Consider the following 21,660-nt stretch of genomic DNA (forward strand, 5'->3'; position numbering starts at 1 on the left):
ATGTTGCATGGTTGTTGATACCCGATAGGCTGATCTAATTATTTCTCAAACTGCTGGATTTTCCCGCACAGTCATCTCTAGGGTTTACAGAGACTGGAATACAAACCAGGCAGAGCTAAAAGTGCTGCAGAGTCTCTCTCCCCTCCCCCCCAAAACAAAACAACAACAACAGAGGGCACTGCCTGTCAAAATCTAGTTTTAAGTAATCTGATCCTGCACACAATGCACATGGTGACTGACAGACCCTTGTCTCATTTGCCAGTAATGTAGCTACAGAGCATCTCTAGACTGAGATGTCTCCCATGGGCTACAAAGCTTTCAGTCTTTAACATCGAAAAGCGTAAAATATCAAAATTAATGAGATTTGAAACATTTTCTTTAAATTGTGTTACCCACAAAGATGATTGAAACTAAAATGAAAATATTTGATTCATTTTATTGAAGAGGTAACATGTTTGAATATTTGAGTAGCTCTAACCAGAGCTTTGGTCAGCACTATTTTATTTGAACTTTTTTTTTAAGGTCTTCTCAATGTAAAGAGTTGAATTATTTTAAACAACTAGAATCTGTTTTTCCTGTGTCGGTCACATTTTAATTTGCAGAAGATGGGAAAGTCAGTTAAGAAAGACTGAATTTAATTGAAACAATTTTGAAAGAAGGAAAATTACCTTCAATTTTCATTGCTGTAAGTTCAAAGGAACAATTTCCAGATTAAATGAGGACAAAAAAACAACAACTTGAGTTCCAATTAATGAATTGTGACAAGTAATGGGGACAATGGCTTTAGCCAAAATGTACCAATTTTGAAACCAAAAGGAAACAATACTTAACTGACATGTTTTTTGTAGTTTTATCAGTTGCATTAAAACTAAAATCGGGCTGAAACCAGCCATATGGTGCAGAGTGTGTGGAGAGAGGCCAAAGACTGAGTGAACCAGCTATTAAAGATTGGCCACATCCACAGTAAAACACACAGAACAGACAAGTAAAGGAAGCAACAACGAAAGCAAAACAATATACAAGTCAATAGATGCAAATATGTGAGTGCAGGCAGCTTCCTATAGTTCAGCAGGTGGTTATGTCTATGTTTTATACGTGTACAGAAAACAGAGGACTGTCTTTTATTGAAGAATGGTTGTAACTAGTTTATTCAGTGTTTTAAAGTTTCAGTATTAATAAGATTTTAAAAATTGCTAATTTTTATCATCAGAGTGAAGGCATGAAGAAAGAGTCAAAGAGACTCAGTGAAAACAGGAAGTACTTCCTCTTAGGCTTGTATGATGATTGAAGTTCTGATTAAATGTTTCAGTGGACCACAAAATTTTCAGCTCATGAAGATGGCTAGAAGTTGAAATGGGTTATGTCCATGTTGTGATGATCGAGGACGTCAGAGGTTACACCAAGTCTACAACAGTACTTTTTTAAGGAAAAGGGGAAAAGAAAACAAAATGTTTAGTCTTCATATAAAAAGGAGCTATTAAATATGGAAATTTGTTTCTGACACCAAAATTATTTATTTAAAAAATAAATTTGAAGGTATTTTTTTTTCAAAATGTAAGTTTCTCATTTAAACTTATAAGTTGAAATTTTGAGATGCATAACTCGAAATTTTGACTAGGCCAGTAATAAATAATGAAATACTTTTTTACAAGTTTATTGTATTTTGGCAGATCTGATCTTCCATAAGAGCCTTAAACTAGCATGAAGTTGCACATGCGTGGACAGAGTTTGACGTAGGACATTGTACTTTTGTGTCGTGCTTCCATTAAATTGGGGTTTCTGTTGAATAATGTCCTTGCCTTCTGCTCTGCCATTGTTGTCCACTTCTCATTCATCTCCTCACGCAGCGCGAACAAAGACACGTCAGCCTCGCCCTCTGATTGGCTCCCTGCCGGGGCCCCGCGACGCTGCTGTGCCGCGAGCTCCGCCACAACAGATGGACCTCTCGCGCTCTCCTCCTCCTACCAGCTTCTGGATGCACTGCTGCACGCGCCCCGCTGATTGTGTCCAACGGCAGGATAACGAGCGACTTGTCCCAGGAGTTTTAACAGCTAACGCTCAGTTCAGGAGAAACGACTGGATAAACGACTGGAAGACGGAAGAAAAGGACCGAGGAGACCTATGTTAGGTGAGCCGTGAGAAGACTTCCAAAAGTCGGCACGAAGCAGACAGAGGGGTCGGTGTGGCTGAGTAGGCTGATCATGATGATGTGTCTGAGCGGTAGATGTGGCGATACGGGCTGGCTGCAGATGGATTCTTTGGTTGCCTGTATAAAAATGAAGTCTTAGTGTTTCGACAGCATCAAATGCAGGACGATTTGCAGATTTGTTTATTTATTAAAAGCGAAGGGGACACACACAGACTAAAAACCTCGAATATGAGGCATTTGTGAGGAAACATCAGGGCACCAAACATGATGCCCTAGCCTAAATCTTGAACAGCAAATGATAGGACTACCCCACTGGGTCTCTACCAGAGTGTGCATAAAGATGTGTCCTTAAAACGCGTTACATAACAAGAAAATAGGGCCGGATCGACGGAGGCAGTGCCAAAAAAAAGTGAATATTAATGTGCACTCACTTGCCAGTATATTGTAAACTGCAGTTTAATATATACCAGCAATAAATCCATCCACCATGGTGGTTTCTGGTGTTTTTAAAGTGTTTTGTTGACGTTTGATTTAAACTTTTGGGTGATTTTAAAGATGAAAAAGAAGAGGTTAGGCAGCAACGAATTCGTAAAATGATCACAAAGTTAGGTAAGCGTAAATCCCAATGTAAACATTAAAATTAAATGTTTTCACAAATACTGGACCATATTTAGTTTTGGTAGCTAGTACCAGTCAACTTTAGGTTTCCCTTATTGATTTGTGTTGAGTTATTCTCTAAAATTTTGACCATTACAAATATCAAAATGGTGTTTTCAAGTTCCCATAGCCCTTTCTGACATCTCAAATGCTTTGAATGCCAGTTCATCTGGATGCTTTTATTGTTTTTGACACCATCTTAGGAAAGTTTTAGCCTGGTGTTTACGGCCCTTGCAACAGTCAATGTTTATGTGATCAGTGACAATCAATGACAACACAGCCCCAGTCTTCACCCGACCAATAACTAGATAAATACCCACACACATACACAATAGGCCATTGTTTGACATTTAAAGTTATTTTCTCAGAAATTTGAGTTAATAAGTCAAATTTTAAAATAGTAATCCAAAATTATGACATGTGGGTGGTTAAAAAAAAACAAACTTCTATAACAGACTAGGCTGAAACAGAAAACTAATTTATTTTCCTTTTAACATCCCATCTTTCCTGCAGCAGTCTCCCTCTGTGCTCCTGCTTTGATATATAATTAAAATCTAGTGCCGCACACACATTTGTTCAGGAATCAGGAGGTGCAGTGATAATTGTGGTGTCACTTTTGAAGACACTTGGAACAACAATGGCAAACCTTAACTTTCTGAACCTCAAGGGGAGCAATTAAATGGCCTATTAGTGACAGAGAGCAAGAGAAGTGAAGGGGCATCCACGCAGGAACGTGGTGATCAGAGTCCATAGAAAATCTGTAAGATAAAACTCCAACATTTCCTCCCTCTTTGCAGTTTATTCCAGAGCCGTCCTCTCGGCCAAAGCAGATCACTTGGGTTGCTGGTTTGGGCCCACAAGTTATATTTTTGATACCCCTGCATAATAGACATTAAATTATGAAAGACGAAGTTACGAAAGACCAGAGTGCTGGAAAATTACACCAAATTAAAGAGCACCAAATTTATACCGAGCTCTATGTACTTTGAAGAACTGTAAATAGGAAAATATTTGTAGCATGGTTAAACTTTGCATGGCGTCATTATTTCACAAAAAAGTGGGTGTGCTTTGATTGACGGAGATGGGAATTTCTTCCAGATTTAATTGACTTTATGTGAAACAAACCAGCAGCTGATCAACTTTAGCTCTACCATCTGCCGAAAGGGAAGAAAAGCTCCGTCTTTATCTGGAATCTGGGAGCCATATTCGGATTCGAGTCATGCTTCACAGTGTTGTTTTTTTTTGTTTTTTTTTTGACAAGCCCAGTAAGCCTAACAAGGAGCAGGAGAGACGAACAGACACACACACACACACATACACACACACACACATACACACACTATTTTTGGCTCAGTGTTGTGAACTAGTTTCGGGAGCTCAGATGTTTTTGGTGTTGCTATGACAATAATGACAATAGCAAGGCAGAGCAGTGGTAACGTGGAGGCTGAAGGCAGGGGAAGAGGACAGGAGCTATTCATCGAGCATTTCAGCCAAAGACATTGACAGAGGAGGTTCAGAGGGAGCAGGGCAAGAGGGCAGAAAACAAGCGGGGGGGGGGGGGGTCTGGAGGAAGTTGTGATCCTGGTTTGTAATAGTGTGTTAGATAGCCTCTAGTCTTTCACAAGGAAACATGAAGCAGCAAACTGTGAACAGAAAGCAGCAGAGTTACTGTGGTACAAAAATGCTGAGGCAATGATGAGACATAAATATATATAGAAATAGGGGGAAGATGGAGGCTGCGGGTTGACTGAGGTTGTAATGAGGCACGGGGGGATTTCAGACGGTCGATTAGCTCTACATTTGGACACAGAAGAGCACTCTGATCTGAAACAGGACTAGGTCAGCCGTGGGTCAGTCTGGCTAGATTTATATGCTGCTGGTTCTGCTATTGCAGCCACAGCATCCTGCAGAGCATTTCTACTAACACAAGAATCTCTTGTTATAACAGACAAAAGTGATCAATGGTTTGGAGATGTTTCAGTTAAACAGGGTAACTGCATCGAAATCTGGTCTCTGAGCATGTTATGGCCTGCTATTGTTATTATTGTTATTATTTTGATTTTAAAAAAAATAACACGTGAGTACTCTGCAGTGGGCTGCTTATGATTATTTGGAGCTTTAGCTTTGCATTTCCATTACAGTCATATGTTTTGATACATTTATGGAGTTCTAAAACTAAAACAATATAAATTGTTCACTTTTTTTTACTACCAGAGTAAGAACTTGAAATGGAGCGAAAAAGAAAAAAAAACTGTTAAACATTTATAGACCTCTTTTGAAACTTTGAATCACATTTTTTGTTTGTGCAAATGAAACACATTAAAAGTAATAAAGTTTATAAAATATAGCAGTCTAATAGTTTTACAACAGTAAAAGTGAATTTGAAGCCCAGCTGCAGATTAGTTTTTGCATCAGTTTAGCCATCGCTATCATAATTCAGCAAAATGAAAAGAGTGAGGTGCCAGGTAAACTAAAAATAAAATGTCTAAAGAATAAGTGTTGTTCATAGTAGAAGTGGGTTCAATTATCTAAAGCGACAGACAGTACAGAGTTGAAGAAGAGAGTGTACCCTGGGTGCAGTGGGTGGAGATGAGTGATTAGAGTGAAAGGGAGGGTTTATAAGATGGTAGTGAGATGTACTATGATTATAGTTTGTAGTGAGTGACCCTGAAAAGAGTTGAAGATGCTCTCACTCCCAATGACTGACCAATGCTGTATTAATTTCTAATAATGTATTCATTATAAATGGATACTTCAGAAGGACAGGTTAGGTCGAGACAAAGTTGGAGAGTTAAGGCTGAGATGGATTGGACATACAGAGGAGGGACAGCGAATACACTGAACAAAGGAAGGTGAATATGGAGCCTGCCAGGCAGAAGGAAAAGACCACAGAGAAGATGGATGCAGTGAAAGAGGACATGTAGAGGGGCAGGTGTGATACAGGAGGATGCTAGAGGCAAGGTGAGATGGAAGCATCTGATCCACTTTGGCAACCACTAAAGAGAGCAGCCAAAAGAAGATCATTTGTATTCATCTAGTTTTTCATTTACAACCCCTAAATTAAATAATATGTTGTCTCGTATTAGATGATTGACACTGCTCTAAAATAACAGTGAAAAGAACAAAATGGGTGTCTCACCATGAATGAGCAGTGAGTATGGCTCACATTTTTAATGTTGCCCTCTCAGCAGCGTTAAAAGTGACATGTCTGGGTCGATCTTTTTCTCTGGAGCTTGAAGTCTCATGAAAGAAGGATCAATTTTGTTATCAGATGCCAGTTTAGTTGGCATAAAGTTCACGTTGATCTCAGACAATTATGGCATTGTTTTTGTGTTGTCAGCTGGCCACATGTCCGTCGCAGACCGCTGCCTTTGACCGTGATAATAAAGGCTAATGTCTTCCATTGTGTAGGTCAGTGCTTAGCTTTTGAGCTCTTGACAGGGCTAATATAGGTGATGAAATATTGATAGCCCCTGGCTGATTGGCGTTAAATATTTAATTTGTCCACATTAACTGAAGCTTTTTATTTCAGAGATTGACAGCCTCATCTTATTTTATCAGCGCTGCGTGTTCAAGCTGCTTCTGTTTACACTAAACTGTGGAAGTATGTGCCTGATCCAAGAGTTTAAAGATTGATAACAGGGTGAGGCTCGTCCACGTGTGTGTAAGCGGATTATTCATTTGTGCTGCTTGAATTGAGGAAGTTTTAAGCTGTGTCAGGGCCTGTGTCGGCTTCCTGTGTGGCTGATTGAGTAAAGGAGGAAGTGATTTAACGGAAGGGGAGCACTTCCTTTTAACGTCTCCACTCTTCCCTGTCTGTTCGCAGTCACGTTCAGAAGAAAAGACCCTCTTGGATCACTGACACCTGAGAATACAAACAGAATCTGCCTGCCTATAACTTTGGCTGCCTATCCTCATAGGCAGCTTCTTCTCTGGTGACTCAACAACAACTCATAGTCTTTACAACGGTAAGATCCATTGTTGTCTTATAATACATTTATATATATCTATTCTTAATATTTCATATTTTGTTGGCTGTTATGTTACAGAGGCACTGGCTATGTAACAGGAAGGTAGTTTAAACCGAGGCCTTTCAACTAATGTCCAAAATGGTTTTGGGTGTTTCGGCCTGTTTACAGTAAATCAAGTGTATTCAACGCTACTGTGGGGCGTATGCTGTAAACAGGGGTTAACTGTAACTATTTAGCAGTAAAACTACTTCAATGTTAACACAAAACAAAAAAGTCTACAGCAGGTATGGGTAAAGTACACACCTGGGGCTAGAATCAGCCTGCAGACTACCTCAGGTCACTCACAGTTGCTCTAAAAGGAATATGAAAGGAGGCTACACATGTGTTTTTTTTAAATATACATGAATCATACAACTTTAGAGTTTGTTGCAAATAACAATGGAGCAGTAATAAGCAGTGTCCAGTGAATTGCTTACCCAGTAGAAGGATTCAAATGCCACCGTCTTGTATTGTAGCTGGGCGTCCTTGTTCTGCTTCGTAGTCTCAGTTAGCTCACCCACTTGAACCATCTCTCTGCCTCCAGCTCGCTGAGGCACTCCACAGTAGAACAAGGACTACTGTCAAGGAGTCTCTGGGGACTGCCACAAAAGTGACCTGATCATCTTACGGGTAGAAAAACAAGAGACAGCAAGGGATGCAAAACAAACAGCAGAGGAATAGCAGCTGTAGGTATAGCTGTAATTTCGTAGGTCATCACTGTTGCATAGTGTGGACTTAAATGTTACTTAAATCTAACACAGAGTAGGTGTCTTGAAGAGTGAAGACTAAATTGTGACCTGATGACAGATCTAAGTGTAAAGTCACACAGATATTAAAGCTGTATTGTCAGGTCATCATGAATGTCTAACCTTTTTTTTTTATTTTTTTATTTTTTATTTTTTTGCAATCTCTGCCTTAAACAGGCGATCATTTAAACCAATAGGATTCATTCTCTTCAGAGGCTAAGCTGAGACCTGCAGTAAATGTTGTTTCAATTCAGTTGTGACTTATTGAAATATGTCAATCTAGAAAAAAAAATCACACACATTGCATGACAAAACAGAGGTCTTTCTACATATAGAGGAAAATCCCCAGAAGAAAATGTGTTTTTAAGGTCTATGTCAGCATCGGCGATGATCCTGTGCAATCATATTATGTATTTTTTGTTATTATCATTAAGGTCAAAGGTTAAAAAACTATCATTCTTCATTGAAAGTTGTTCCAAAATATCTTTTCTGCTTGTCTCAAAAACACAGGGTTTGGTTAGAGAACCAAAGAGAATTCTTATTTTAATTACTTTGTTGGATGTTTCTTATAGCATGGGCTTGTTAAGTAACTATCATGAACTTTCTCTTTAGGGAATAACTTTTGTGGGCTAGGGAAAGGGTCATCGCTGATTTTAGACCTCAAAGAGTTAACCATTTTTTTTTAGGTGGGGTTACATTTACTCAACCACAAAATGTGTTTTTGCTCATAAAATTGCTAAAACGGCAGCAAAATGCTCAATTTCGTGTTAAGTAAGGTGATTCATTGCTTCATCTACATGCAAACTAATCTTGGTAAGTGCCTCTGACTCCAAAGGCCTATTTTGAGGAAAAACCCTGCAACAGTTGCATCTTTAATTTTTGGTCTTCATGTTCTGAGGAAAAACAAAAAGAAAAGAAAAGCGTGCTATATGGTAGATGAAGGCACATAATGTGTTTTGCCAGTAGCATGCTCAGAGATTAATGTTTAGGCAGCTGAAATAATTTGCAGCAGCAGGTGGTCCATGTGTCCTGCACCTGTCCTTCATCCGGAGGTTTCTATCCTGCCAAACTCACACAGAAACACTCTGTCACTCAGCGAAGAGGGAAGGAAAGCTCTGCAGGGTGGTGGCAGAGTGCCATTTAAAACAGCTGCATGTGCAAATGTGCAGCGTTTGTTTATGTGAAAGAGCTCACAGGAAAGAGAAAATACATTGTAAGACGAAGAAGAGAATGAGGAGAGCAGCTGCTCCCCTCATTCACATAGTATATGTTTTGATTTAGTACAGGGACACAGTGGTGGAGGTTTAACTATCTTAAGGGAAGTAGTTGCCAGGAAAGCAGATATCATCTTCTTGTTATTGTTTACGGTCTGCAGCTCAGCCTCCTCCTCTTCCTGCAGTCACTCTGTCACTTCTGTTCTGTGCTCGCTGCTGGTCATGAGGAGTCATGAGACATTAACTCTGTGTGCCTTCTTTGTGTCTCAGCTCCTCTCATGCTCACTGAGAATGGATGATACACAGTACGGGGTTCAGATCGGAGAGAACAAGTTCGTCAGCAAGTAAGTCTTCCATCCCGCACTGTTTCTCATATAAACAGACTTATACATAAGTATGTTTATACAGATTATAAACTCACAGTAAGTGACAACAGGGAAACAAATGAGTAGCCTTTATTCATCTTTGGTATGTTTAAAAAAACATTAATTTAAAAAAGACGATGTGAAATAGGGATGTTTGTGGTTTTAAAGGTTTCAGCCTGTTAACTGTTTGCAGTGTTCATTATCTGAAATCTAGGTCTTTATTTATGACAACAAGTATCCCTAATACCAAACAAACTCTGTGATTTTTGGCTTTTGAAGTCTGACCAATCAGTTAATAAAAATGATAAATAATGCACACTGAAAACTATTAACATTTATTTTTCTCCATAATATAAAGTTACAGTTACTCTGCCTACATGCATATACATTCACTTGTATTGTGAGACTCCTATTTAGGGTTTCAGTATAGAGACATTGAAATATTAAGGGAACAGGACTTCACCTGGTCCTGAAACTGCTTGTCAGTTAATTGTCAAATTACATTTGACTTCTATAAGCATACAAGACACGATATCCTGCCAAGATGACTGAATAATAAACAGCAGTACACAGATCATGTTACCAGTCACTCACAGGGTTAACACAGACAGGAAATCACACACTTGCATCTACTGAAACCCCAAACCTCTCAACAGAAAGCCAAATCAACATTTTATTCACACAGCCAAAGATAAATGTCTTTTCCAAAGTTTTTAATGGTGGCTTTATTAAGCTGATGAGAAAACATCAATTGAAACTGAATCTCAGCCTTACCAAGAACCGACATTAAATGCTTCACTTTAGACATGCTTCTTATCTTACTACACCAAGAAACTGCTACACCCACTTTCCTTCTTCCTCTGTCTGTACATTAAAAAAGAAATGAGCGCTAATGAAAGAAAGGACGGGATCTGAAAATTACACATTGATCTCAATTCTGTGACTTACTTTTAATCCTGATCTCATCTGGTTCTTATCTGGTGGGAAAGAACTTAACTGTAGTAGTGGCTATCAAGTAATGCTAATGGAGAATAAACCTCTAGGAGAAAACTGTGAGAAGATGAAAAATCTGTGAAAATGGCAACATTGTAATTTAAGGTTTGGGTGGGTCACAGAACATTGTCAGATTTGAGATTGGGCAGTTTGTGAATCTCAGGGTTAAACAGGGTTGGAATTAATGTTTCAGTCTGCCCCTGCATAAAATACACAATAACACTAATCCAGCAGCAGAGACTGCCCTATCTTTCTCTAAACATATATAAAGTTTTTTTTTAATTAGTTCTTTTTATTTTCGGTCTTACCGACATTGACATTAACAGCATAGTAAGAAATACTTTATTTTCCCCAAAATTCAGGAAATTATACCAAAAGACAACACAAATAGTCACTAAACAGTACTCACAGAGTTCATAAATCAGGAGTTGGATGTTCATTTTTCCAAAGGGTCACATAATGAATCAGGAATGTTGTGGAGGGCCGCACCAGCATTACACAGGAGGTGAAATATTACTACATGGCTATATTACAACCTGCCCCTGCACAGTGGCATAGAATTACTCTGTAGAATAGTTTTCTTTTTGTTTGCTCATCTCTCAGCTGCCTTCACCACAGAAACTAAGTGAAATCCAAAATTACCAAAGTGGTGATTAAGTGCCAGAAATATTGTCAGTGCAGTGACCTGTATCCAGTGATGTTAGCACCAACTGGTTTTCAGATATATTTGCGTCACTCCATTATGATGATGTTATGCATTTTTGGGATGCATAAAGATCCCCAAAATTTGATCTAGTGTTGTTAAAAGTGTTTTTACACTATGTTATAGAAATGTGTGCACGGTGCATGCAGAATTACAGCTGCAGGCACTACGAGGTGGTAAATCACTGGGAATCTCCTTAAAACGTTGTTTCCTTCCAGTGATTTAACTACTTCTGTCTTCAGGTCAACAGTCCTGTCACATCTTAAAACTTACAACCTCTATTATGAAGGGCAGAATCTGCAGCTGCGGCACAGAGAGGTGAGTAATTGCATCTCTCTGTTTGTGTGTGTATGTACTCACATACAGTGTGAGTACACTGTGAGTGAGTACAGAGTGAGTGAGTGAATGTATTTAGTCTTATTTTTTTGTTTTAAATTTCAACAGAAGAACCTGGATGTGTCGAGGCTTCATCCCTGCTTTCACTTTTGCTCTTAATATATTTAATATAATATACCCCACCCATTTCACCCTATATCCCTAAGGAGTAACAACTGTCCAGTCTGTGTGTATTTAGTGTATATGTGTGTTTGTGTATATTGATCAGTATTCGTGTCTTCCAACAGGAAGAAGAGGAACTGATTGTTGAGGGCTTGCTGAATATCTTTTGGGGCCTCCGGCGACCAATCAGGCTACAGATGCAGGATGACCACGAGCGAATCCGGCCACCCCCCTCCTCCACGTCTTGGCACTCGGGTTGCAATCTGGACAGTCAAGGGTAAGACCTCCAGACAGATCCAGTTACACCCCAGTGACCGGAAATTGTGATACAGAGAGGTCAGTGAGGGCAGATATAGATTTTATCTAGTTTGTCCAATGAAAGACAAGCAGGTATTTAATGTTTAAAAGTGTGTAATTAGGGTTTGAGATTTAAATCCATACAAATAGAGTTTAATTCCTAAATAAGATACAAATTGGCAGCTTTCCACAAGCAAAAGTGAATCTTTTAAGCCACACTTCTGGTTTAATTGAGGATCTTACTCCAAGTTATTGCAAATCAGTCCATGTCAATAGGCTCTTAGTGCCATTTTGGATGTTAACATGAAAACAACAACAACAAAACACCCTCATAAGTAGCCGAATTGCTGTGAGATTCTTCAGAAATTTGCTTGATTATGACAAGAAATATTGTCACAACTCCTAAATAAAAGAACAGCTGCACTGGCAAAGAGGAACAGCAGTCACAAGTTGAAACTAACCAACCCAGATATGACGTATGTTAAACAGCAGGTTAAAAATGGCAGCTACTACAGGAAACCTAATAATAAGACTCACCACTACAGTCAGGACAGACCAGCATGTCGATGGCATCACAAACACATACCAAAGTGAAAAAAGAAACTGGTGTTCTCAAGAAAATCTCACAAACTGATCGAGATCTCCCTCTAGATTCATACATGGTGTGGAGGGAGTTTTAGTTCAGCTGTGCAGACCTGGACTGCTCTTAAACTTAATGGCTTTACAGTTTCTTTTATATTCTAGTGGCTGTTAGTCCACACTAAGATCAATATCAGGATAATAGTTTTTTGAGAAACTGCAGTTTATGGTCATAAATACATGATGGGAGTTATCATTTGAAGGTGCAGTTTTTATCTGAAAAAATATTTTTAGCTGTATGTTTACAGTTTTGACAGTTTGCAGTTCTTCTCCTTCACCCCATAAATGTACTCTCTCCTGTTCCCTGTTTGAAGTTCTCCCACCACCACAGATGGTCAACAGACTCAGCAGAGTTCGCCCACAGTGGAAGTGACGCCACCTGACAGCCAACCAGAGGACAATGGTGTGACTGAAGAGGAGGCAGAAGGTAAATTTTGGACTTTCGTTTTATATTTTAAGACTTCAGTCATTTAGATTTTAAATATTTCAAGCTGTATCTACATGGTTATAAATAACCAATAAAGTAAGAGTAAAATATTAAGCCAAAGGTGTAAATTAGTCTAAATTGCCCATAGGTGTGAATGCGGGAGTGAATGTAAGCGCGAATGGTTGTCTGTCTCTGTGTGTTAGCCCTGCGACAGACTGGCGACCTGTCCAGGCCGTACCCCGCCTCTTGCCCTATGACAGCTGGGATAGGCTCCTGCACCCCCTGTGACTCTGAAAAGGATAAGCGGAAGGATGGATAGATAGATTTATCTTATTTTGAACGTGTTTGCTCACACTTCTTTCAGTATTTATAGATTTTTTTTTTTTGAGCTGTTTCTCAGTTTTTTGCTACCTGTTCTTTTGGTTTTACTCATTTAAACTGTACATTACTCTGTTGGCTATAATGAGGATCGAGTAAGCAGCCTCAAACATCAGTCATATACTAAGAATATTTTGTTTTTAAACTGGCTGCATCTTGGCGAAAAAAAGTTGGATCGCATTAAGATGAAATGAAATTAGCTATAAACACATTTTTAATTAAAAATAAAATTTGCACATTAAAGCGAAAGACTAAATTTGTTTACAGTTCTGTGTAAGTGATGTTTATTTCTAAAACTATGGTTTTCTTTCACTATTTTGTGATCTTAGCTTAGGGCTAAATGAAAATGTTAAGAACACTGAATAATAATCAGTAATTTAAGGTGGTTCAACATTTGATTTGACAGAGGACAGTGAGAGCTCCGCTCAGCTCCTCAGGACAAAGAGCGATGCCGGGGTCTTAAGGAGAGGCCAGCGAAGGTCGCCAAGTGACCAGAGGAAAATCCGACGCCATCGATTCTCCATCAACGGACACTTCTACAACCATAAAGTAAAACTTTTAAAAACTTACAGAATAATCAAATAAAATTCATTAGGTTAGTTTATTTATGTGACGCTTTAAAGCAAATGATTTGGGAACAGGTTTTAGTTACATTTTTCTTGAGAAAATGTGTTTAAAAGTGAAAAGAGTAAAAGTTTTAGCTTCAACAATTTTAACTGAACCTAAATTAATATTTAAAATATTAATATTTAAAATGTTTTTCCATTCCATCCTCAGACAGCAGTGTTTACGCCTGCTTACGGGTCGGTGACTAACGTTCGCATCAACAGCTGTATGACCACGCCGCAGGTGCTACGAGTTCTCCTTAACAAGTTCAAAATCGAAAACAGCCCAGATGATTTTGCACTCTATCTGGTCCATGCTAGTGGAGGTGAGTTAAGACTTTAGCCGTAGTCCACTAATTTTATTTTATCTAATTTTATCATCTACTTTTAGACTTTTAGTTTTATTACTTTTAAAGTTGGACGTTTTTGCATTATTCCTGGTGGTGCAATCAAATCTGAACTAAAGCTACAACACAGAGCTTCTCTATAAAGCTTCGTAGCTGAAAATGCTACGTCAAGATGAACAGGATCAACCTTTTGGGTCTCTATAAAGCTTATAATTTTTTTTAATTTTTTTTAGAGGCCTTTGATATTTGGAAACTCAACACAGAATCTGTGTTGTCATTATTCCATTTCTGTTCACTCACTGGGTTTTCTGAGCTGAAAGAAACACATTGCAGTCAGTAATCAAACAGCAATTAGCAGAAGTGTAACTGAAAAGTAATGATGCTTTCAAAATGATGATGAAGATGTATGATGAGATTGCAGATTATGTTGTGGTAACAAATGGCAAACTACCCCACACACAACTGAGTGCTCTTGCTGTTTGTTTTTGATTAAGTTCTGCATCAGATCCAGCTGTAAAGTCTGAATGTCAGTGCTAAATTATTCATGAACTATTGGCTATGTGGATTACAAATATGGATATGTGTCATGTAGCCCAAGGCAAACAATGTGAGTGAGGACATTGTGTATAAAATGTGTTATTGTTATTAATCCATCACTCCATGTATGTTCTGGTGTTTCAGAGCGCGTGAAACTGAAGCGGACTGACTATCCTATGTTGCTGAGAGTCATGCAGGGACCGTGTGAGCAAGTCTGCAAAATATTCCTCATGGAAGAAGATCTCGGAGAAGAAGTCACATATGATGTAAATCACCATTTTCTTTTTTCATAGCTATAAATGAACATGTGTTAATTATTTTACAGTTACTTTTTCCTTGTAAAACGAATAAAGTATATGCACAAGTATTTGCACTTGTGTTTCCAATATTCAATTATCTTTTGGGATTCGGCCTTAAAATTCTCTTTGCTTCCACAAGGTGGCGCAGTATATCAAGTTTGAGATGCCTGTCCTCCAGAGTTTCATCACCAAGCTAAAGGAAGAGGAGGACAGAGAGGTGCAGAAACTCAGGAGAAGGTATAAGAAATACATTTTTAATCTGTCCTGGCATTCAGTAAACATAATCTTAACATCTTTAACTTTTATGAGCTGCAATAAATATGAAAAGTGGAGGCCTACAAGCTATTTTAAAACTATTTTTAGCCCACCACCTGCCCCCAGTCCAATGTGGATGTGCATGTGTTTTTATTGGCTCTTAAAAAAAATCCTCAGACTTGGTCTTCCTCTGCCTTCATACTTGCAGGTATAACTATATTCGGAATATAATCGAGAAGCAGCTCCAGTGTCTTCCAGAGGGGGCAAAGTGTATGTGATCTGCTCATGGCAGGGCCCCCTAACCCCACACCAAACTGTCACCACAGCTGCCAAGCCGTGACCAAGAGAATGACCAAGAATCAGCTGACAAGAGCAACAAGTACATGTTTCACCAACTGTCCTCCCTCAGCACATCCCACAATCAGTCAGCCCACAGTTTGCTTTTTCGTGCACGTGTTGAGTGTGACCATCTCTGTGATACTGAGAGTCATGGCAACACACACACTTTTTTTTTTTCTTTGCTTTTCTTTACCATGAACAGAGCACTCGGACAAACGTCTCCTGTTTGTGTTTTTTGACCTTTTTTTAGTCTGTTAGCCTGCAAGATGAGGCTAAAATGTAACCCGTCTTCTGCCTTCTCTGCAGGAAATATTCAAAATCGTTTTAAAGCACAAATGTCATCTTATAGTGACTATATAGGTTTCTCCAAGCACAAAACACACAAAGTTGGTGGGATACTTTGAAGCTGATGTAAACATTTAGGACCTTTTTCATTTCATTGATGTGAAATCTTTTTATTGCCACTGCAGGCTGTGATAATGCAGTTACACACAGTATTTGGCGTTTTACGTGTAGGCAGCATGTAAGACTGAGAATCACAGGGAACAACCATCCTGTAAATGTGGAGTGGTCTGACGGTGACAAAAATTTACCTTACATATTTCATTAAATGTAATGCATAAAAAGCCCAAGTGAAAAAGTATGGAAAAGTGATTCCTGCATATCAAGCCCCCAAAACTTCAACTGCCGTGTTTATGTTTGGTGGCACCGGTCTTTGTCCTGCTTACTGAGTTTTAAATGAGATCTGGTGACATTGAAGCCAAACTCTCAGCATGAAGTTAGATCCAGAAGTTCCCCAAAATAACAGACTATTCCTTGGAATAATGCAACTTTTTTTGAGCTACTTGTTTTGTTCCTACACACATTAATGTCTTACTCTAAAGGTTTGCCTGACGTTAACCAGATTGCACAAAGTCTTCATGTTTTGTTTTCATTTTGGTTTAGGTCTTTTTTTTTTTTTTTTTTTTTTTTTTTTGACATCTACATCCAGCAGAGACAAGAAGCACAAAACGATAATCCCACAAGACTGTGAATTTTACGGAGAATGTTTTTAAACGTACGAACGAGCATTTCTAAGCAGTGCGGTTTGCCTCCACATGTACAGCACTTTGTCTCCTTCCGCCTGACAGTTCAGTATTTCTGACACGCAGTGGACGACGCCCCGAAGATTGTGTGAGAGCATGCATGTTGTGTTTTTTGTGACTCCTAAGACTTGCCTGCTTTTGTATTGTGTCTTTTACAAAGTAAAGAAGAAATTTTAGCCTTTAAAGTGTTAACTCTTGCCACTACTTTGTGGAAGTTTTCGTACAATGTTTGTTATTTAATAAAAAATTTGTCTGGGGAAAATGAACTTGTAGTTCTCATCCGTTTTTGTTGCAGTCACTGTTACCTAACGATGCTGAATTCGTTTGCAGTGGCAGATGATGGCAGAAGCTTCGGGAGAGCTCGCTGAACATTCTGGTTTGTTTACTCAGAGAGTTAAATAATTCAGATAAAATTAGAAACGCAAATGTTAAGCCCGCGCTCTCAGGTATTTATGCATGATGTCGGCAGCACCAGCAGCTTATTGCAGTCAGCCAATGAGGTGATTGAGATTGTCTGACGGATAACAGGCTGGCCCTGAAACATACTTTCCCACAGACAAGAAGAGGAGTCTGAGCTGTGAACATCACTTTTGGCTTCAGCTTCCCAAAGAGGAATACCATCCAAATCTCTGCCACACAAAAAAATATTAATTTTGCAGGTAAGACTTTTTTATTTCTATTTTTTCTCTTTTTTCTTCATGTTACTAATTTATATTAAAATGTGGGATGTTTATTGTATGAGGCTCAGTGAGTTAAAGCTTATCTCTAGAAAGTGTAGCTGTAATCTGAGAGTCACTGGATTATTCTCAAACTAATTGACCCAGTGTAATTATAGCTCGAGTTACCTTGTAAGAGGACACAGATTAGAGAGTGTACACCGCCTGTTGACAGAGCTAATGATGTCATGGTCATATAATCAGTGGTGGGACATGTATTTCATTTCTTTGTAAAAGAATTAGTAGTACTATACAAAGTAATGTAATATAAAAGTTGCATACAGCGTACAAAGACTGTGGTATTTGTCAAATCCTAATTCTCAAGCAACACATGGTTGTACTAATTACAATTAATATGAATGCTTCTCAAGGTACAAACAAGGATTATAATGAATAAAAAGTCAAATCTAAGTTCTCTTTTAATCATGGATACTTAATAATAATATGTAAAACCAACCTGGATTTATAGACTGAATGGTTGATAAAAGAGAATTTAAGTGGAGCGGATTAAACTTTGCTTTAAATTGGATTTAAAGTTTGAAAAACAGAGGTAGTTATGATTCAGTGATAGCGATCCTTATTAGAGGATTGGTGTTATCGATGCTCTAATATGTGAGCTATCCTTCAGTGACGCAGTTGGTCAAGGTGAAACTGCTTTAGGGGTTTTAAATACTGGAGAGTATTTCTTAAAACTCTATAACATACTTATTAAAATGATCTATTTAAATCCTCATCCAGAGAAGACGTAATTAAAATAAAGCTGGTGAATAAAAGTAAAAAGTACAATATTTCTTTTTAAAATGTGTCAGAGTGCATGTGCAAAGTAGCATTAAAAAACCCACTCAATGTAGTCATGCATACATCAAAAGTGTACAGATTTGAGTAAATGTTTTGACGCAAGCGTATTTCTGCCACAGAAAAACAGAAATTGCCACCCACTTTTATCTCAATATTTCAACATGATTCAATATTTCAAGTTGAGTTATTAAAATTTTGAGATACTTTTTAGTGACACAAACAAGTCACTAACTCTGTTAGTCCTCATGTTCACCTCATTACTGAGATTATTATTAGATACAGGACCTGCTTAGACTTCACAGTACTTAAAAATACACTTGTCCTTCCACACTGTATATAAAGTACAATCTTCACTAATATTTTGTTAGTACGGATTATAGCAGTGACATTCTTAATGCAAGATGTTTTTACTAGGTTTTTGGTTTTTTTGGAGTTTACATCATTTAATGTTGGATATTTTATAATAATATATCAATAATATTGTATTTATGGTGCATAGCCTACACCTAAACCTCATATATGTAAATGTAGCCTGGATGTTTGTTAATACATTATTTTTACAGCCTGTGTCATCTTTCTCTAATTCTTTTTACATGGTTAGCTTATGTCTTAGCCTGTCCATAATTTGGGATTAGGTCAAAAATAGTCCGATTTCAGAATTAAGAAAATATGAATTCCATCCCAACAAAAACAAGCTAATCCATAGATTTAGAAACAGACCCCATCTACAGGATCCTAACTGAGGTGCATTAGAAAATATGAGTCTGATCTGATCCCTTGTCTGCACTCATGCCACAGTGCTTGTGTAAGCTTTGTTTCTCAAAGATGGATTAAGAGCAGTGATCTGTGCTGTTCCTAATTCATCAGCAGTGTAATAATACCACACAGCAGCACTAAAGCTGCACTGAGAACATCTCATCAGTGTGTTTGTGTGAGTTCAAGAACCTTTCCATTTTATATAATGTATAAAGTATAGTTTAAAAAAAATAAATTGCTTTAAGTACTCACCAGTAATTCAAGTAGTAATAATGCAAATAAATATTTTCTCTTTAAATGATTTAAAAGAAATCCTTGGTTGGTACTTGTTGGGTAATTATTTTACTATGTATAGTCTAAAACAGCAACAGCAGAAACAAAAATTAGATTTTCCTGTTTATAATAACAAAATGAATACATCATTTTTTAAATGCCAATGACAGAACAAAGCTGAGCAAAAAAATTAACAGCACAACTGAAAGATGATGTAACATGTAATAGAAGTAAAAGCAAGTCTATAAAAATGTAAAAGCGATTACTAATGAAGTTCATTAATCTCATTAACCAATTCAGTCCTAATAAAGTTTCTATAATCTTATTTTGACAGGATGAAAATCACGTTGGAAATGCACAAACTTTCCACAGTGGCCCTCTGTGTGCTGCTCCTGGCCACACTGTTACCCGGCTCCGAGGCCCGCCGTGGACGTGGAGGTGGTGGGTTCAGCCGAGGAGGAGGAGGAGGAGGAGGCTACAGCCGCGGGTGGGGAGGTCAGCCCTACAGACCACCGCCTGTCCAGAGCAGTGGCCCCAGTGCCGGGAAAATAGCTGGGGCAGCTGCTGCAGGAGCAATAGGCGGATCCATGATCGGCTCTGCTTTGAGCCGTCCTGGGTATGGGTATGGCGGAGGATTCGGAGGATACGGTGGATATGGTGGATATGGAGGGTATGGAGGAGGTTATGGATACCCACGATACGGAGGTGGTTACGGCTATGGCCCCCGCCCTGGCTATGAGCCAGAGGGCTCTGGTGATGTGGAGTACTACACCGGAGCATCCAGTGGCCCAATCTACAACAGCATCATTGTTGTCATTGGCTCCCTAATGTCCCTGCTCATGGGCCACTGGGTGGCATTCATGTAGCGCTAGAGACGAAGCTGAGATTTACAAACACACCAGAAAAAACCCTCCTTTCAAAAATAACCCATCCTACTGTAAAGGGGACATTTTTAAAGTCACAGTTCACCTGAAATTTGAGTTTTCAGAAATAAAAACCTGTTGCCAATTTGTTTTGTGGACACTTCAGTGACCCTGTGTGAGGACAATAAGAGGAGTTTGACTTATCAATGTGACACCATTACGCTGAATATGAAAACACGCGGTCAAAAATCATTATTAAAGTCACAAAATGTAATCTGATTTGATGTGATGTTGCTATCCTGTCCCATTTTTGACTTCTTTTAATGTGGCCACTGTTTTTATACATATGGTGATGACTACAGTCTGTAAAGCTAGAGCAGGAATTAATTAGATCTGTTTTAAGTTAAGTCTACCTCAAGGAACAATGTCAGGATTAGATGTTAATGTCATTTTCTAATTACCAAATTTAAATATTTTTTTCATTGTGTTGCGAAATCAGTTTCACCCCGGTTCTTTTTTATTCCTCGGGCATCCAGAGACGGCACCGGACTCAGTAGTCATTTTCACAAAAACCTTTGTTCATCTTGTTAAGCATGCATCTTCTAGAAGGGGAGACATGCAAGGTCCCTCTGCAGATCTTCCACTCCTTTGTTTGTTACAGTCAGCTTTATAGAAGTGACCCCATCATAAAACCCCCATGGTGTGCTGCAAACTCTGTGTCTGTGTGTGTATGCACGAGCACGTGAGTGCCTGTGTGTGCGCGTACCCGTGTGTCTATGTGAGTGCACATGAGTGAGTGTGCATGTAGGTGTGGGTGCGTCGTAACAGTCAAAGCACTGTGTGTGTCTCTGTGTAAATTCCTCTACACAACATAGAAAACAGAGTTAACATATTACAAACACTGAGACCCCCACTCTGCATCCACTGGGCCATTGGCCTCTTGTTGTCCTATATTTACATTTATATTTATGGTGGAGAGTCTCCTGCAAACCTACTTCTAAGTTTATAACAATTATGAGTTTTTATTAAAGGTACAAGCTGTAGCTTCCTGTCTCCTTTTATGACAGCAGACCCCCAGTGTCAATAAATTCCTTTCCCTCTAAACAATTACACAATTACACACACAGCTAAGCCAAACTGAAACACAGACAAATCCTTCCTTATTCCTCGGATCTAAACAAATTTAACACATCATATTATAATAATTATTTTCTTGTACTCACAATTGTTACATAATTTCACCTATGCTGTATATTGTATATAGGTTATAGTTTTAAGTATTGCTTTCATTGACATATTTGCATAATTAAATGTTTTATGATCAATTGTAGATTTTATTAAAGAATGTTCTTTAATATTTAATACTGTTATGAATGTAAAATAAATGTGTGATATAGCTTCGTGTTGACATTTATTCTCCATGCTAACCGCATCATTTTAGATTATTATTAAGCCTTAGGAACCTTTGTAATCCTTTTCAGACTGACGTCAGTGACTTTGTTTCTCATTTGTTCTTGAGTTTCTTTAGATTGTGACATGAAGCACTGTGTTATGATGGCAATAATCGGGGCTAAGTGTGGCTAGTGAAACTGAACTGAGCATTCCAAAAAAAAAAAAGTGGTTAATCAAAGTTAATTTATAATCTAACAAGGAGAGGCAATTACTTTTTCACACGGTTTCAGGTCGTTTGAACAGCTTTTTTCTTCCTAAT

General features: G+C 38.4%; 2 protein-coding genes across 6 annotated transcripts; both read left to right on the forward strand.

Annotated features, from left to right (window-relative positions):
• The first annotated feature begins 1,756 nt into the window (after positions 1 to 1,756).
• Positions 1,757 to 16,805, forward strand: rassf2a (Ras association domain family member 2a). Of its 5 annotated transcripts, none has more exons than XM_006789924.3 (14): positions 1,757 to 2,128; positions 5,565 to 5,767; positions 6,147 to 6,217; positions 6,339 to 6,449; positions 6,633 to 6,774; positions 9,047 to 9,120; positions 11,080 to 11,155; positions 11,461 to 11,612; positions 12,586 to 12,698; positions 13,483 to 13,625; positions 13,854 to 14,007; positions 14,710 to 14,831; positions 15,004 to 15,101; positions 15,328 to 16,805. In XM_006789924.3, exons 6-14 carry the CDS (start codon positions 9,068 to 9,070, stop codon positions 15,395 to 15,397), a joined length of 981 nt encoding a protein of 326 aa, XP_006789987.1. In that variant the 5' UTR covers positions 1,757 to 2,128; positions 5,565 to 5,767; positions 6,147 to 6,217; positions 6,339 to 6,449; positions 6,633 to 6,774; positions 9,047 to 9,067; the 3' UTR covers positions 15,398 to 16,805. The 5 variants fall into 5 exon arrangements, with proteins under 5 accessions (XP_006789987.1, XP_006789991.1, XP_006789990.1 ...); XM_006789928.3 differs by having other exon boundaries at positions 6,368 to 6,449; XM_006789927.3 differs by having other exon boundaries at positions 6,147 to 6,449.
• Positions 16,806 to 16,990: 185 nt separating this feature from the next.
• Positions 16,991 to 21,068, forward strand: prnpa (prion protein a (Kanno blood group)). Its single transcript, XM_006789930.3, has 2 exons — positions 16,991 to 17,202; positions 19,421 to 21,068. Exon 2 carries the CDS (start codon positions 19,422 to 19,424, stop codon positions 19,950 to 19,952), a length of 531 nt encoding a protein of 176 aa, XP_006789993.2. The 5' UTR covers positions 16,991 to 17,202; position 19,421; the 3' UTR covers positions 19,953 to 21,068.
• The last annotated feature ends 592 nt before the right edge of the window (positions 21,069 to 21,660 follow it).

Source organism: Neolamprologus brichardi, chromosome 12 (genome assembly GCF_056152115.1).
Source record: "Neolamprologus brichardi isolate AB-2024 chromosome 12, ASM5615211v1, whole genome shotgun sequence".
NCBI classification, from domain to species: Eukaryota; Metazoa; Chordata; class Actinopteri; order Cichliformes; family Cichlidae; genus Neolamprologus; species Neolamprologus brichardi.